At 40.1% G+C, this 15,968-nt stretch overlaps 2 protein-coding genes across 3 annotated transcripts in view; both read left to right on the forward strand.

Moving 5' to 3' along the window:
* Positions 1 to 6,843, forward strand: part of TTC14 (tetratricopeptide repeat domain 14) — a 118,169-nt gene extending 111,326 nt beyond the window's left edge. Inside the window, exon 12 of the transcript XR_012776427.1 lies at positions 6,831 to 6,843. The gene's annotated coding sequence lies outside the window, so the exon portion shown is untranslated. The remainder of the gene's footprint in view (positions 1 to 6,830) is intronic.
* Positions 1 to 15,968, forward strand: part of FXR1 (FMR1 autosomal homolog 1) — a 42,471-nt gene that overhangs the window by 19,050 nt on the left and 7,453 nt on the right. For both annotated transcript variants that reach the window (XM_075506947.1, XM_075506948.1), the window contains exons 6-12: positions 175 to 268; positions 1,174 to 1,290; positions 1,390 to 1,560; positions 10,445 to 10,523; positions 13,093 to 13,202; positions 14,161 to 14,247; positions 15,007 to 15,214. In XM_075506947.1, coding sequence (XP_075363062.1) covers positions 175 to 268; positions 1,174 to 1,290; positions 1,390 to 1,560; positions 10,445 to 10,523; positions 13,093 to 13,202; positions 14,161 to 14,247; positions 15,007 to 15,214 — 866 coding nt within the window. The remainder of the gene's footprint in view (positions 1 to 174; positions 269 to 1,173; positions 1,291 to 1,389; positions 1,561 to 10,444; positions 10,524 to 13,092; positions 13,203 to 14,160; positions 14,248 to 15,006; positions 15,215 to 15,968) is intronic.

Here is a 15,968-nt window from a genome sequence, read left to right on the forward strand (position 1 = left end):
GGCATACAGTTCATAGAGAAATAAGCTCTGGAACCATGTTTAGGTGAATGGGAATTTTCCAGTTTGAGTAGTCTTTGCCATTAACTACTCTGAAACGTTCTTAGTTCTGGCCATGATATTACATGTTCTGTTTTGATGCAGCTTGTTGAAATAACAATCATTTTGTCTCCTTAGGTGTGCTAATGAAAATGCACATAAAGATTTCAAGAAAGCTGTGGGAGCATGTCGAATTTTTTATCATGCTGAGACTGCTCAACTAATAATACTGGTAAGTAATTATTTCTGTGTAAATGTTGCATGAATTTTCAGTATATTATTTATGGGAAGTATATAGCCAGCTGTATATTTATATGGAAAATGGTTTAATTTGTCAAGCTATGTAAATTGTGAGATATTTAATATAAGTAGATGTGTTTAAATTTAATCTTTGGGGTAGGCCTTTTAGAGAGGCTACAAGTACTGCACTGCATGCAGCCTAATTTTAGGAGCAGCTTTTAGTCTCATTGTTTTTATGATTTTTGTCATCCACAACTGAGTGCCATTTCACTGATTCGTGCAGATGGCTCAAAGCTAACTATAGCTTACTCTGCTCTGGAGCAGTAAATTTCCCCCCATACTGTATTACACTGTGCACTTTGAACTACAGCTGGATTTCCACATGAAGAACTGCACCAGTTCAGCATAGCCATTAAGGAATTGTTCACTTAAATTCTTCTGTGATGGTTTTCTCTTACTACATAGACTTTTCCCAGCATTAGTTCTGTTCTTCACAGTTCTGTTTACTTAATATTATCTATTAGAACCTCACTCTCCAGAATTGTGTTTTCCTTGCTTATTTCCTTAGCTCTGCCATTCAGACAGTAAGTGACAAGTATGTATATGGTAGAATTATATTTAATTTGTTTGTCTGGGGAACATCAAGGGGAAAGAGTTACTGTGTATATCCAGCAGCAAAATCTGTAGTGTAAAATGCTGTGAGTGAGAACAGAAAATTGGTGGGTTTGTGCAGGTGGTGCTGAATTTCTCATGCTTTGCTTTGAGGAAGAATAATGTCCATGTACGTTCTAGAAATTTAGATCATGTTTTATGATTTAGTTTAAATAGGTTCCTGATTTATCCTTTAAATGTGGATTTGCTTAAAAAATGAAACTTCATGTTCCTTCTCTTTTGTAGTCTGCCAGTGAAGCAACAGTGAAGAGAGTGAATATACTCAGTGACATGCATTTGCGCAGCATTCGTACCAAACTTATGCTTATGTCAAGAAACGAAGAAGCTACAAAACACTTAGAAGTAAGCCATAGCTTGTAATTCCTGTTGCTTGAAACTGAGTATGTAACTGTACATTACATTGAGTGCATGTGGATGAGTCTTACTTTATTTTCCCTTCAGTGCACAAAGCAGCTTGCTGCAGCATTTCATGAGGAATTTGTAGTCAGAGAAGATTTAATGGGACTTGCTATAGGAACACATGGCAGTAACATACAACAAGCCAGAAAGGTTCCAGGAGTTACTGCCATTGAACTTGAGGAGGATACTGGTACTTTCAGAATCTATGGAGAGGTAAGGGGGAAACTTTATATGAAACTCATGAACATTTAGCTCTATATTTGCTTTTAGAGTGGTGAGAGCTGTACCCAGAACTAAGAACTGGAAATAGTTGAGTAGTTGTCTGTCTATATACATGTTCACACTATGGCAGCTTGTACTACACATATTTGAAATACAAGACTTCATTGCAGTGGTGACCTCCTTAAGATGTATTCCATCCTAATCAGTCCATGTCCTGATGCACAAATTCTATAACTGCACTGTACATCTCGGTCAACCTGAGAGAAGTATCGTTTGCCGCTATTTTACTTGATCACAGTTTTTTGTTGTTTGGTTGGTTTTTTTTCCTTCAGACTGTATATGCTGTTCTTGTTGGTTCTCCCCCTCCCCCCTTTCTAGTTCATGTGTGTTTTGCTGTGTTATGTCTGTTCCTGTGTCCTAGCCAAATGTGTTAAAGCCTGTATCTGCTGCTTCTAACCCTTTTATTTTGGCAATTCAATGCTGGCTTTGGCAAAGTAATACTGGTTTGCTCCAAGTTAATTCCATTTGTGTGACTCTTACCCTGATGTGCTTTAAATCTCACAAGTGCCTTGAAATGTAGTTGGTCTTTGGACCAAAACAATGATCAATTCAGGAGGCAGAAGAGTAGTGACAAAGATGCCACTGTCACCAGGGCCCTGTCAGAACATTTCTTGAGGGTTTCTATCCCATGTTACCAACTCTACAGGTGCCACTAACACCTGAGTCCCTGGTGTTAACACTTCTAGAAGTCCTTGGTTGTCTACTGTTTCAGCAACCTGTGGTGTTGAATTATGCTCCATGTATGTCAGGAGTAGAACCTGGTTGTGATCCAAGGGTCAGGTGAAGTTGATAGTGCTGAGAGGAGGACAAACTTCTGTACTCTTCAGTATCTCTGAAGTTCTCTGTCCTTTCTTTGGAAACCTTAAACACTTCCAGGGTATCAGGGTGGTAACGGATCCTTCTTTGACCTAGTACTACCACTAAATCACATCTCACAGTTCATGAAGAAGAATTGGACAAGTTTAAATGCAGTAGAATGTCCAGTGTATTCCAGTTTCGATCTCTTTAACATGAATGATGTGGTGCTGAAACTTGTGGAAAGGTTATGACTGTCACCAGCCTCTTACAGTAGTGCACAGCAATGATTATAAATACCAGATGCCCCCTAAATAAAAATGCCTTTAGACACAGCCAGCCTTGTCCTTCCTAGAAGTGATAGCTGCTTCTAAAAAAGCCAGGCAACCTAAATATTCCATGACGAGGGCTTCAGCATCTGGGTATACTTGTCTACTCTTTTTGCCTCTTTTCAGCTGGAGTTGGCAAGCAGCCAGGCCCTAATGGCTGAATGCATGGGCAGACAATTTTAGGCTGTGAGGTGTGTGGAAGTAGTGATCCAGTGTCCTTGACATTGTAGTCAGGGTCTGAGGGTCTCTCATAGCTAACGTTTTGCATACAAATAAGAGTTCAGTGTTGCTCAGGGCCAGAATCTTTGAGGAAGAAACAGGGAGATACATTTTAAAGTATATTGGAAAGCTATATGATTAGAAGGAAGCTAAACTGTATGGGATGCTATTGATGCTGCTTCCTTCTCTGGTCAAGACCACTTTGATTCCAAGACCCTTCCCCTTCTGCCTGAACTGCTGCTTGTGATACCTGTTACGGAGACTACAGTACTGTGAACTTCAGAGTTTGGACAGTGAGTGGCTATCCCTACTTTTGAAATCTCGTGCTCCCTCAGGAGGGAGAGCCTTGTCAGAAACAGAAAAGCTTCTCTTAGACCTTAATTACTGGCAAAACTTAATTGCATTCAATTCTTGTGCAATTCTTAACACTTGAGCTTCTTCCCTCTTACACCATTTCTTTAAGATACTTAACTGTATGATAACTTCCTTTGGATAGAAGAGTAGCAAGATCCTATCTATCCTGGCTTTTTCAGGAGGCTGTTACTTCTTATTTTCCCTTTGGAGAAAACAAGAACACTCATTTTCCCTTTGGAGCTTTCATTAGCTCAGTTCTGTTTGAACTAGGAGACTAATAGGCATTTTATTTTCTTGAAAAAAGACTTTTATCACAATGGAAAAAGCACTGTTCCCTTCCATGACTTGGGAGGGCTTTGTCTTTATCTGCATGGGGATAAGGCTTTTCAAATGATTCCCAGAGGTAGTTTTGTTTTTTCCATTCGGGAAGATCTAAAAGAGCTACCAGGACTTTGGAGAGACTTTTGAAACCTTGTCTCAGAAACTGGTGTGAGACTCCCGAGACAGATCCCCCATTTGTAATAGGAGTGCACCAGCGTGTAGCCACTAGCTCTACATTAGTGACTGTGTTACAAAACACTTTCCCTCAAATCTGCAGCCATACAGTTCTTGTTTCACACTCATGTAGAACTCTCCTCCTGCAAAAATGGTAGGTATAATGCTGTTTCAAAAAATACCATGCATTAATCTTTCTATTAGACTCTTCAAGTAACATGGACGTGTCTTGATTGTAGGAGCTACTATGTGAAGTAACCAGAGCATGAACGGATGTATAGACTGTAATTCAAAGTTAGAAAGGTAGTTACTAGTAACTGGAATTCTTTGAGGTTTTTAATCCCTGTGCACACTGATTTTTAGAGATCGAGAAGTTACTTTTCCTTTTCTGAATTACTGACTGCAAGGAACTGAGAATACATTGTCCAAATCGGTTTTGTATGCTATCTCATGTTGAGGTGTGAATGAGTCATACAGGTTGTACTTGCGTAACAATTCTGAGTGCTTGTGGCAAAGTGTAAGTATGCATATGAGTGCACTGGAGAACTGCAGTTAGTGGCAATGGTGTATTTTTCTCATCCTGACTCTGCTTCTGTGAAAGCAGTCACTGTTCCTTCATCTTTATTTGGGAAGGAATTGATAAACATACTTCTGAAGCAGGACATTGTGAACTCTTTAGTTAATTGTGTCCTATTTGTAGAGTTCATTGAAGGTGAAAAATTGCTCATGTGTGTTGAAGTTTGTATCATTTTAGCAGTTGCTTTGAGTATGTAGCATAGCCTCTGCTCCCTACAATGATTTCCTGTTCATCTGTTTTCCATGCTTTATTGCTTGTTTCATTATCATGAAATCCAATTCACCCATGTTTCTCTTGCTGTTGTTTTGACCTCTGTCAGAAGTAGAGGTTTATAAATTTTTTTGTTCTTCTAGGACTTCCCTAATTTGATTGAAAGATGCAGGAGCTGGTGCTACTTTTATTTCATGTGTTGCCTAAAAAATGACAGATGAAAGGGCTGAGGCATTAGTGTAAAATGGAAACTGTGTTCAAAAGCAGTCATTGCTGACTAGATGCTGATATTGGTCCCTTAATTCTACACTTTTGCTGTTGCTAATTTGAAGCTTTGTTTCTTGTTTCAGCATCTGTATAACCTCAATTAACTGTCAGTTAATTTCTGTCATTTAATAATAAAGCTATAAGAGAGTATTTGTAGGAGTTCTTGCCACTAACCAATGACACTGTCTTATCTTGGAAAACGTTGTAGATGAACTGTGGCCAGAAACCAGCATTCTGGAAGGAGAGCGCCTTAGTTGTAATATTACTTGCAATGTAGCGGTGATATGGTTAGGACAGATTCCTAAAAACAAACAAAAACCAAAAACAAACAACAACCAAACAAAAACCCAGGTCACTGTCATAGGAGACTCGCTTCTAAAGAGAACAGAAGGCCCAATATACAGACCAGACCCACTCCTCAGGGAAGTCTGCTGCCTCCCTGGGGCCTGGGTAAAAGATGTGAAGAGAAAACTTCCTACCCTGGTATGGCCCTCAAATTATTATCCATTATTGATTTTTCAGGTAGGCAGTGATGAAGTTGCAACAAGAAGTCCGAGGGCAATCAAGAGAGACTTCAGGGCCTTAGGACGACGGGTAAAGGGATCAGGAGCACAAGTGGTGTTCTCCTCTATCCTTCCAGTTGCAGGGAATGATGAGGGAAGAAACAGGAAAAGCCAGCAGATCAATACCTGGCTCCGAGCCTGGTGTCACTGGCAGAATTTTGGTGTTTTTGATCATGGGTCTGTCTACATGACACCAGGCCTGCTGGCGACAGTCAGGGTACACCTGTCTCAAAGAGGGAAAAGGAACTTTGCACAGGAGTTAGCAGGGCTCATTGAAAGAGCTTTAAGCTAGATTTGAAGGGGGAAAGGGATAAAACCAGGCTTGCTAGAGATCAGCCTGGGGGTGGCACATCAGTGTTCAAGGGACGGTGTGCTAGCGAGGTCCTTCGGTCTGCTGTGTCAGTGGAGGTACGGGATGCAAATCCATGCAGCAGCAAAGATGCAAGGGTTATTGATGTGTTAGAAACCATGGAAGCACCTGAGAATGGTCATGTAGGAATTAGGGCTTCTCCCCCCAAAAAAGGTGGCAGGATAAATAGCCCAACTGAAGTGCATCTACACCAGTGCACACAGCATGGGCAACAAACAGGAGGGCCTGGAAGTCATTGTGCATCAGGAAAACTATGGTATAGTTGCCATCGCGGAAACACGGTGGGATGACTCGCACAACTGGAGTGCTGCAATGGATGGCTATAAACTCTTCAGAAGGGATAGGCAGGGAAGGAGAGGCAGTGGGGTAGCCCTGTATGTTAGGGAGTGTTTGGATTGTCTAGAGCTTAATGATGGTGACGATAGGGTTGAGTGTTTATGGGTAAGAATTGGGGGAAGGCCAACAAGGCAGATATCATGGTGGGATTCTGCTGTAGACCACCCAACTGGGATGAAGAGGCAGACAAAATATTCTATAAGCAGCTGGGAGAAGTCTTACAATTGCTAGCCCTTGTTCTCGTGAGGGACTTCAACTTTCCAGATGTCTGCTGGAAATAAAATACAGCAGAGAGGAAACAGTCCAGGAGGTTCCTGGAGTACGTAGAAGAGAACTTCGTGACACAGCTGGTGAGTGAGCCAACTAGGGAAGGTGCCCCGCTGGACCTCTTGTTTGTGAACAGAGAAGGACTTGTGGGTGATGTGACGGTTGGAGGTCATCTTGGGCATAGCGATCACAAAATGATAGACTTTTTGATTCTTGGAGAAGTAAGGAGAGAGGTCAGCAGGACTGCCACCTTGGATTTCCAGAGGGCGGACTTTGGCCTGTTTAGGAGACTGGTTGACAGAGTCCCTTTGGATGCAGTCCTGAAGGGCAAAGGAGTCCAGGAAGGCTGGACGTTCTTTAAGAAGGAAATCTTAAAGGCACAGGAGCAGGCTGTCCCCATGTGCCGAAAGACGAGCCAGTGGGGAAGAAGAGCAGCCTGGCTGAACAGAGAGCTTTGGGTGGAACTCAGGGAAAAAAAAGGAGAGTTTATGACCTTTGGAAGAAGGGGCAGGCAACTCAGGAGGACTACAAGGATGCTGTGAGGTTGTGCAGGGAGAAAATTAGAAGGGCCAAAGCCCGACTGGAGCTTAATCTGGCTACTGCTGTAAAAGACAATAAAAAATGTTTCTATAAATACATTAGCAACAAAAGGAGGGCTAAGGAGAATCTCCATTCTTTATTGGACGCGGGGGGAAACATAGTGACAAAGGGTGAGGAAAAGGCTGACGTACTTAATGCCTTCTTTGCCTCAGTCTTTAATAGTAAGAGCAGTTGTTCTCTGGGTACCCAGTCCCCTGAGCTGGAAGACAGGAATGGGGAGCAGAATGAAGCCCCCATAATCCAAGGGGAGATGGTTAGCGACCTGCTACACCACTTAGACACACACAAGTCTATGGGGCCAGATGGGATCCTCCCAGGAGTACTGAGGGAGCTGGTGGAAGTGTTCACCAAGCCGCTTGCAATCCTTCATTAGCAGTCCTGGCTAACTGGGGAGGTCCCAGTTGACTGGAGGTTAGCAAATGTGATGTCCATGTACATGAAGGGCTGGAAGGAGGATCCGGGGAACTACAGGCCTGTCAGCCTGACCTCGGTGCCAGGGAAGGTTATGGAGCAGATCATCTTGAGTGCCATTACGCAGCATGTACAGGACAACCAGGTGATCAGGCCCAGTCAGCGTGAAGTTATAAAAGGCATTCCTGCTTGACTAACCAGATCTCCTTCTATGACAAGGTGACCTGCTTAGTGGATGAGGGAAAGGCTGTGGATGTTGTCTACCTAGACTTTAGTAAAACCTTTGACACCATTTCTCACAGCATTCTCCTGGAGAAACTGGCTGCTCATGGCTTGGATGGGCGTACCCTTTGGGTAAAAATCTGGCTGGATGGCTGAGCCCAAAGAGTTGTGGTGTGGAGTTAACGGAGTTAAATCCAGTTGGTGGCCAGTCACAAGTGGTGTTCCCCAGGGCTCAGTATTGGGGCTAGTTCTGCTTAATACCTTTATCAGTGGTCTGGATGAAGGGATTGAGTTCATTCTCAGTAAGTTTGCAGAGGACACCAAGTTGTGCGGAAGTGTTGATCTGCTTGAGGGTAGGAAGGCTCTACAAGAGGGACCTGGACAGGCTGGATTGATGGGCCAAGGTCAATTGTATGAGGTTCAACAAGGCCAAGTGCTGGGTCCTGCACCTGGGTCACAACAACCCTGTGCAATGCTACGGGCTTGGGGAAGAGCGGCCTGGAAAAGCTGCCCAGCAGAGAAGGACCTGGGAGTGTTGGTCGATAGCTGGCTGAATATGAGCTGGCAGTGTACCCAGGTGGCCAAGAAAGCCAATGGCATCCTGGCTTGTATCAGGAATGGTGTGGCCAGCAGTACTAGGGAAGTGATCGTGCCTCTGTACTGGGCACTGGTGAAGCCACACCTCGAATGCTGTGTTCAGTTTTGGGCCCCTCACTGCAAGAAAGACATTGAGGGGCTGGAGCCTGTCCAGAGAAGAGCAGCAAAGCTGGTGAAGGGTCTGGAGCACAAGTCTTATGAGGAGTGGCTAAGGGAACTGGGGTTGTTTAGCCTGGAGAAAAGGAGGCTGAGGGGAGACCTTATCGCTCTCTACAACTACCTGAAAGGAGGTTGTAGAGAGGTGGGGGCCGGTCTCTTCTCCCAGGTAACTAGTGATAGGATGAGAGGAAATGGCCTCAAGTTGCACCAGGGGAGGTTTAGACTGGATATTAGGAAATTTTTCTTCACTGAAAGGGTTGTCAAGCATTGGAACAGGCTGCCCAGGGAAGTGGTTGAGTCGCCATCCCTGGACGTATTTAAAAGATGCGTAGACATGGCACTTAGGGACATGGTTTAGTGGTGGAATTGGCAGGGCTAGGTTAACAATTGGACTTGGTGATCTTAAAGGTCTTTTCCAACCTAAACAGTTCTAAGGTTCCTTAGTTCAGTATACCATTTTAGCGATCTGTGTAGAATTCAGGTTGCCCTAGTGTAATTTGCCTGTAGTTACGGAGAGAGTTTGTCTGAAGGTGCTTGTTATTCAGGCTTAGTTTCCTGTCAGGCATAAGACAGGAGAGAAGCAGCAGAATTTTTGTAGAGGAAACAGAAAACTTCCTATCTGGAGGCAGTTCTAAACAGGCTTGGTGTGCTGCGTCTGTATGCTCCTATACCTTCCTGCAGTGCTGTTGCTCCTTTGAATCCCCACTTTGCCTGACTGCTGCCAAATTCTCCAGCAGAGCACTGTGCTCTGAATGTAGCCTTACAGCCTTTCTGCAGCAAGTTGCTTTCCTGAAGATACAAGTGGGTTGTGTGGTGGGCAAGCCTTGTGAGTCTGCGCACACCTAAGAGGAGTAGCTACTTCTGTCGCTTTGGCAGCGTTTATTCACTGAGGATTAATGAGTATTTGCAGACAGTCCTTGGTATTCATACTTGCATGCAAAATGGATCTATCTGTTACAGCAAAGGTTCTGGATTGATTTTTGTTGTCTTCTTTCCATTCTCTTGAATACTAAGGAAGAGAACAGAAACTTCATAGGGAACTTCTAACAGCTGTTTTATTTAGGCTGTTCTGAAAAATCAGTACACCTTTCTTATGGAAAAGGCTGTAAAGCCAGTCACTGTTTACAGTGAGCCTGTAAAGTTCTGTGGAGAGATTGCTCTTCAACCTTGGAAATGTCTTATCTTTATCAGGTGACATAATCTTTAGATACTGTCAAGAGACAAACAAATCTAAAATTCATTTTCTTCTTCCCATTTTTCTATATGTGGTCCTCTGGGAAATGTAATAGTGTATTACATCTTAAAAACGACATTAAAAGTTGCAAAATAAATTCGTATTGCTGACAGTATCGATGGTAGCACAGTTTCTGTGGAGAAAAACTGGATGCTTCCAAAGCAGTTTAGAGGAAAATGCAGAGGTTAAACTATCGTTTTATGGCTTGCCCATCTAATCATAGCCATATGATTATCATTCACTGCAAAGTCAGGTGAAACGAGATACATGATCCAAAGTTTCTTTTAGCATAGTATTCTTGTAGGTTGAAGTTTCTATGAATGCTGGTAGGACCTTTTAGAAATTTATTTAAGTACAGAATCTTTGTGATAATAGTTGTATTGACTTTTTTTTTAAATAGGTTCTAGATTTGAAAATTGTGTCTTGATTTTCAAGAAAGTAAATATAATTAGCTGTTTTTTCCCAATTAATGTCTACCAGCAACTGCTTCAAGATACATTTTAAGATATTTTATGGCTGGGGTTTACTAATGATAAGTTGCAGATAATATTTTAAAATGTCTTAAAACAGCATAGAAAAAGTTGGTTTTTTCATTACTGATGCTTTGCTTTGCCACTGAATTTTGTTTCTGGGCATTTTACTCAATTATTTCTTTAACATTTAGTTCAAAACTAGATTAATCTTGTCTCTGTTCCTCTCTTTTTGAAAATAAGTTTGATGTTTGGAAGGCTTGCAGCTGTTGCTACAAGGTTTTATTTTTAACATGTTATATTCACAAATAAACTCCATTTTTTTTAAATTCATTTCCAGACTGCTGATGCAGTAAAAAAGGCTAGAAGTTACTTGGAATTTGTGGAGGACTTTATTCAAGTTCCCAGAAATCTCGTTGGTATGTAATACTACTAAAACTTGAAAACTTGGGGAAAGGGAGCCCAATCAGCATGACTCTGCAGAGAAGATTTAGATGCCAGTATGATATTTGATGTCTCCATTTAAGTAGAAAGTGATTAATCTTTTAAAACTGTATGTATCAGGGAATTAAGAAATTACATATATTATTGTTGAATAATACTTTGTCAGGATTTTAGTACTTAAAATGGTCTCATTACAGACTTGTACTACCTAATTTAATGGTAATATTTGAAGTTCAGATTCTAGTAAAAAAATTATTTGCTAAATTGACTACTTAGAAGTGCTGAAACTAAATTCCAGAATTTAATATGGAAGTACTATAGTTGAGTTGCAAGAATGACACAAGACAATTCTCATGTTACTGCTCCCTCCTGGGTTCAGATTTGTTGGAGGTGGTGGCTGGATGGTGTTGAGCTGCTCTGTAAATTAGCAGCACTTGTCAGTCTCATCCTCAGTCCAGAAATGGGCATTTTTCCATGTTTTGGTTTCATGAAGGTGTAGCTTCCCAAAACTTATAAATGCATATTATGGTAGCTTCTGTCTCGTAAGTTACCTAAAGGTGGGGTTAATCTCTGTTGCCCTTCAAGAAAAATACATGTCTTTCCCTAGTCCAGTCTTCATAGGGTACTTTTTCCATTTCCCTTGTTCTACTCGTCTTAGCCTGCTTGTTGTGCTTTCTGAGTCTGGCAGCTTCCTACTCTATGTTACCAGCTCACAGGCAATGCAGATGTGAAGGGAGTATTAAGAATGCAGGTGTTATACCTCATTCCACAGCAGTTTGGATTATCCAAAGCAGAAATTAGAAGCTGTGCTTTAACCCCCTGTAGTTTTGGACTTACAGCTTGCATATTATAGACTATGTAACTTAATTCATGTGCAAACTCCTAAAAATTAGGTATTCAAGGTTTTGTAACTTGAGCAAGTTAAGGTGTAGCGTTTTGTTTGTTTTTTTTTTAATAGGATCTCTGCAAAGTGTGTATCTGATGCAACTTGATGATTCTCTCATCTACCAAATGTTAAAGCTTGTTTTAACATTCAGCAAATTAATTGTTAGTTTGTACATGAACACATTTTTTTTCTGCAATCTCATTCAGCAAACCTAGTTGAACCAAGGAATTTCGCTAAATTTAATGTTTTACAAATTGAGGTTTTGGGTGTTTTTGGATGGCATTCTACCTAATGTGAATAGACCCATACAGGACTCATGGCACTAGTAATGCATTTAACTGAAAATGCTACTTTTTAACAATTACAGTAACGATTTATGACAAAGGCAGACATCTTGCCCAGATCACCTATGGGTCACGTATGTAAGGAGACATACATTTAGCTACACTTTATGAAGACGCCCAAGTTAAAAGAAGCATAGTGATCTTTAATGACTCAAATTGAAGTTATCGTGCTGTGCCCAATGCATTTCTTTCTGTATCAAGAGAAAAGAGTGCCATCTACTGAATTGCCAATTTCAGCTACTGAAGCTCCTTGGGACTGAGGACTGTTTCCCAAATCCTGGCTAACCATTACCCGTAGAAAAATGTTTAACACTATAATGAGTGTGGTTTATCTTAGTAGTAGTAACAGGGTCACTGTGCAAAATGAAATTGTAGGCATACAGAATGATTAGTTGTAGCATGTTTTTTTTAAGACAAAACCATACAAAAAACCCTGCTGAGCTATTTGAACTGTTGAGGAAAGGAAACTATTTTTAATGCTTTTTGCACTTTACTTTGTATCATGTTGATACCTGCTGTAAAGAATATTTCTTATGGAGTGTTCCGTCACACACTTTTGGCTGTTACACCCTTTTTTCAGAGGTTCTACCTTTACTCATAATTAAAACAGAAATGTCTTTAAGTGTCAGATATCTGTAGCTGGGATGACGAAATGTTCCTGCATAACTTTAGTTTAAGGAAGAGCTAAAAACTTTTAGTAAAGGTGCAAAGGAGTCACTTTTTTTGAGATTTAAACATACAAGTTCTGAAGAACCTTTTGATTTAGATCCCACACATGATCTCAAAATAAATATTTTAAAGGTAATATGGGAAGTATGGGCAGTACTCATGTTTGTTGTAAAGGCAAAATTAATTTTCAGAAAACAATTATGTAGTTTTTTACTTTTTTTTTTTTAAGAGGCTCACAACAAACATATATTAAATAAGCCTGTCAAAATGTCAGGAAATATTGAATAAGATTGAATAAATTTAAAATAGCATTTGCAAAAGTTTTGTGCCATTCTATTCTTAGTCTGGTTCTATTTGAAACTTATGTGTAGTGGTGATCTTCTTCAATATTTGTCATTCTATGCATATATCTATATATAGTTTAATTTTGGAAGTTTTCACTGCTTTCTTCTGGCACAGTGTGGGGTTTTCTTTGGGGTTTTTTTTTTTACCTGTGTGAAGTAAGAGAAAACTTTGAAACAACGTGAACGGTAAAGGAGAGTGAGGTGGTTGTTGCAATTATGTTATATGTAACTTAAAAGATTAAGAAATCCATTAAAATATTTTGCACATGGGTGCAAAATTAACCATTCTTGCCCTCTGAAGGAAAAGTTATTGGAAAAAATGGAAAAGTGATTCAGGAGATTGTAGACAAGTCTGGAGTCGTCAGGGTGAGAATTGAAGGAGATAATGAAAATAAACTGCCCCGTGAAGATGTAAGTACTTTATTGTTTCTTCCTATGATTAGGTTTTTATTTTCCAAACCAGTCATGTTGAATCTTTTAACAAAGAATGTGTAGGAAAATACATGCAGAAAGTGAGAATTTCTGGGGCATGACTCAAATGAGTTGAAGTGCTACCTTATGGCATCAGAATAGGATCACTTTCATCTCTGCATCATTACGTAGTTTATAGATACAGCCTTTGTGGCCTATACATCCTTTTTTTCATGGCCAACCTGTAATGATGTCCATGTTGCAAAAACAGCGTGCCTGTGATTTGGGTCGTTTTCTAGGATAGATGCTTGTGGATATTTAACAAATCTAGTTTTATAACTTTACTGCGGGTATAGAGAGAGCACTTTTTAAGCTTTTTTCAGCTGGGCATCTTGCAGTAAATTTTATATGAAACAATTCAAGAAAGGTGGGGGTTTTTGCTGCTGAAGCAAGACTTTTTTTTAATCTTTCTCCTAGATGTGCTTTAGCTGCATAATTAATTTGGGATTGATAGTGTTAATTGTGTTCACATATTTTAAATATATGAAACCATAAGATAAAATCTTATAAAGGTGCTTCATCTTGTAAAGTTGGATTAATTAACCACTGGACACTTCTTGGTAAACTGTGGATACTTCTGCACACCTACTGTGATAAACACACACAGCAATTTTGTTGTGTGGGGGGTAATATAAACACTGTATGTCCAGTTACCTCGACTGCCACAATAGGTTGTTGGGAAAGCTGCATAGTCTTAAGTCCTTAACACACAAGTCCCTATCCTCACCTCAGTCTGAGCTATGTCTAGTGCATCTTTGCAGCCCAAGATTCAGTTACTATCTTTGCTTGTTTAGCTCACTTTGTAATTTAAACAGATTTTTTTATAATTTAAACAGAAAGCATTGTTTTGATGATAACATTCTTCCTGAAGATAAGATTTGGCACTTTGTTTCTATAGGGAATGGTACCGTTTGTATTTGTTGGTACTAAAGAAAGCATTGGAAACGTCCAAGTTCTTTTAGAATACCACATCGCGTATCTAAAGGTAAGTGTATTTCAGAAAAAAGAATCTGTAGAGGAAACTTTGGTTGAAGTAACAGAATTTTTGAGCAACAACTTTGGTGGGATTTGCAGTTGATAAACTGTTCCTCTGTACATCAGGATTTAAGGTTTGGTGCCTTGAACCCACCCCGTGCCCATAGGTCTTATGGAGGCCTTTAAATACATTATCATGGTTACTTAGTGCTGTTGATGTTGAAGAGATTGGACTGTGAAGAGCACTGTTTTAAGTGGCATTTGAGAAGTAATACGCAGGTTTTTTTGTCTGTGTTGGTGTTTTGTTGTTCTGAGGTTAATGCTCTGTTGGGGTAGGATGGAATTTCTAGTAGTAACATACTAATACCACGTAGTATTAGCACAATTACCCATTTAGATTAGTTAGCTTTGTATGGAGTTGTGACGTTGACTTAACAGAAATAATGAATGAATCTGAATCATGTTACTTTGTCAGTTTGCTTTTTTAAAATTTGATTAGAAGGTGTGTGGTGAAATGTAGTTAAGAAAGGTGGTAATAGTCTTAAAAACAGTCTTTCAGCATGGTGATCTAAGAGAAAGGGTTTAGATTTCTTCCGAAACTCGGAGATTGCAAAACTCAGTTGAATTCTGTTATCTGCAGTCACCTTCAAGGTGGTGTTAACTCACCTACAGGAATGCTAGTTTTTAAGATGACAGGATGGACGATGGTATTTTGTGAGGGGAAAGAATATTTCTTTACCAGCAATTTTTTTTGTTTCCTTTTATGTAGGAGGTAGAACAACTAAGACTGGAAAGGCTCCAGATTGATGAACAATTGCGTCAGATTGGTATGGGTTTCAGACCTTCTTCTGCTAGAGTTCCTGAAAAAGAAAAGGGTTATACAACTGATGAGAGCACCCTCTCCTCAGTGCAAGGTTCCAGATCCTACAGCGGAAGAGGGAGAGGCCGCAGAGGCCCCAATTACACATCTGGTTATGGTGAGTTTTCTTGAGCATCTATTCAGCAAGTCCTCAGTATACTTTTGAATCCATAACTGTTTCTAGATTTCTTTGTGTTCAGTGTAGTTGAGTGAAGGTAGGGTTGAAAACTTAGAATTGCCATTTTATTTTTTACATAGCTCAAAACACCTAATTAGATTTACATTCTTGTTGAAGTGAAGTTTTAAATTGAAAAAATGAGGAAACCCAACTCCGGTAAGATCTTGTCCTTCAACAGTGGTAGTTATGTCATACAAAGCTTTGAAAGAGAAAGAACCACAGGTACCCTTCGGGAGACACAAGTTAAAAAAAAAATCTGGAATTGGCATTATCTGTTTTGATTGAGGAGGAGAAAAAACGCTTCTCTCTAATCATGGCCATCTTACGAATGTATTTTCGAAAAGTAAAGCAAAAGAATTTGAAATGGAGACAGCACAAAATCCTGTTTCTTTTAATTTGGTCAGGAACTATCTGGATTTGTTTAAGATGTAGTGAGATACTCTGATGTATTTTTAAATTAACAAGGAACTGGTATTCAGTTCCCTAGAGGTGTGCACATCCCCTTTTCATTCAGCAGCAGCTCCCCAAACGGAGACAGTCTGCATTTGAATATAGACGTATTTCACAAAGAAACATAGGTGCTCCTGTAAACAGGAAAAAAAAATCTTTTTGTTCAATACACTAAATTACTCTTGATCATCTACATGTAGCTCACTTCTGTTACAAAATCAGACAAGTTCTTTTGGATTTTATA

The sequence above is a fragment of the Mycteria americana genome, chromosome 7 (genome assembly GCF_035582795.1).
Source record: "Mycteria americana isolate JAX WOST 10 ecotype Jacksonville Zoo and Gardens chromosome 7, USCA_MyAme_1.0, whole genome shotgun sequence".
Taxonomy (NCBI): Eukaryota; Metazoa; Chordata; class Aves; order Ciconiiformes; family Ciconiidae; genus Mycteria; species Mycteria americana.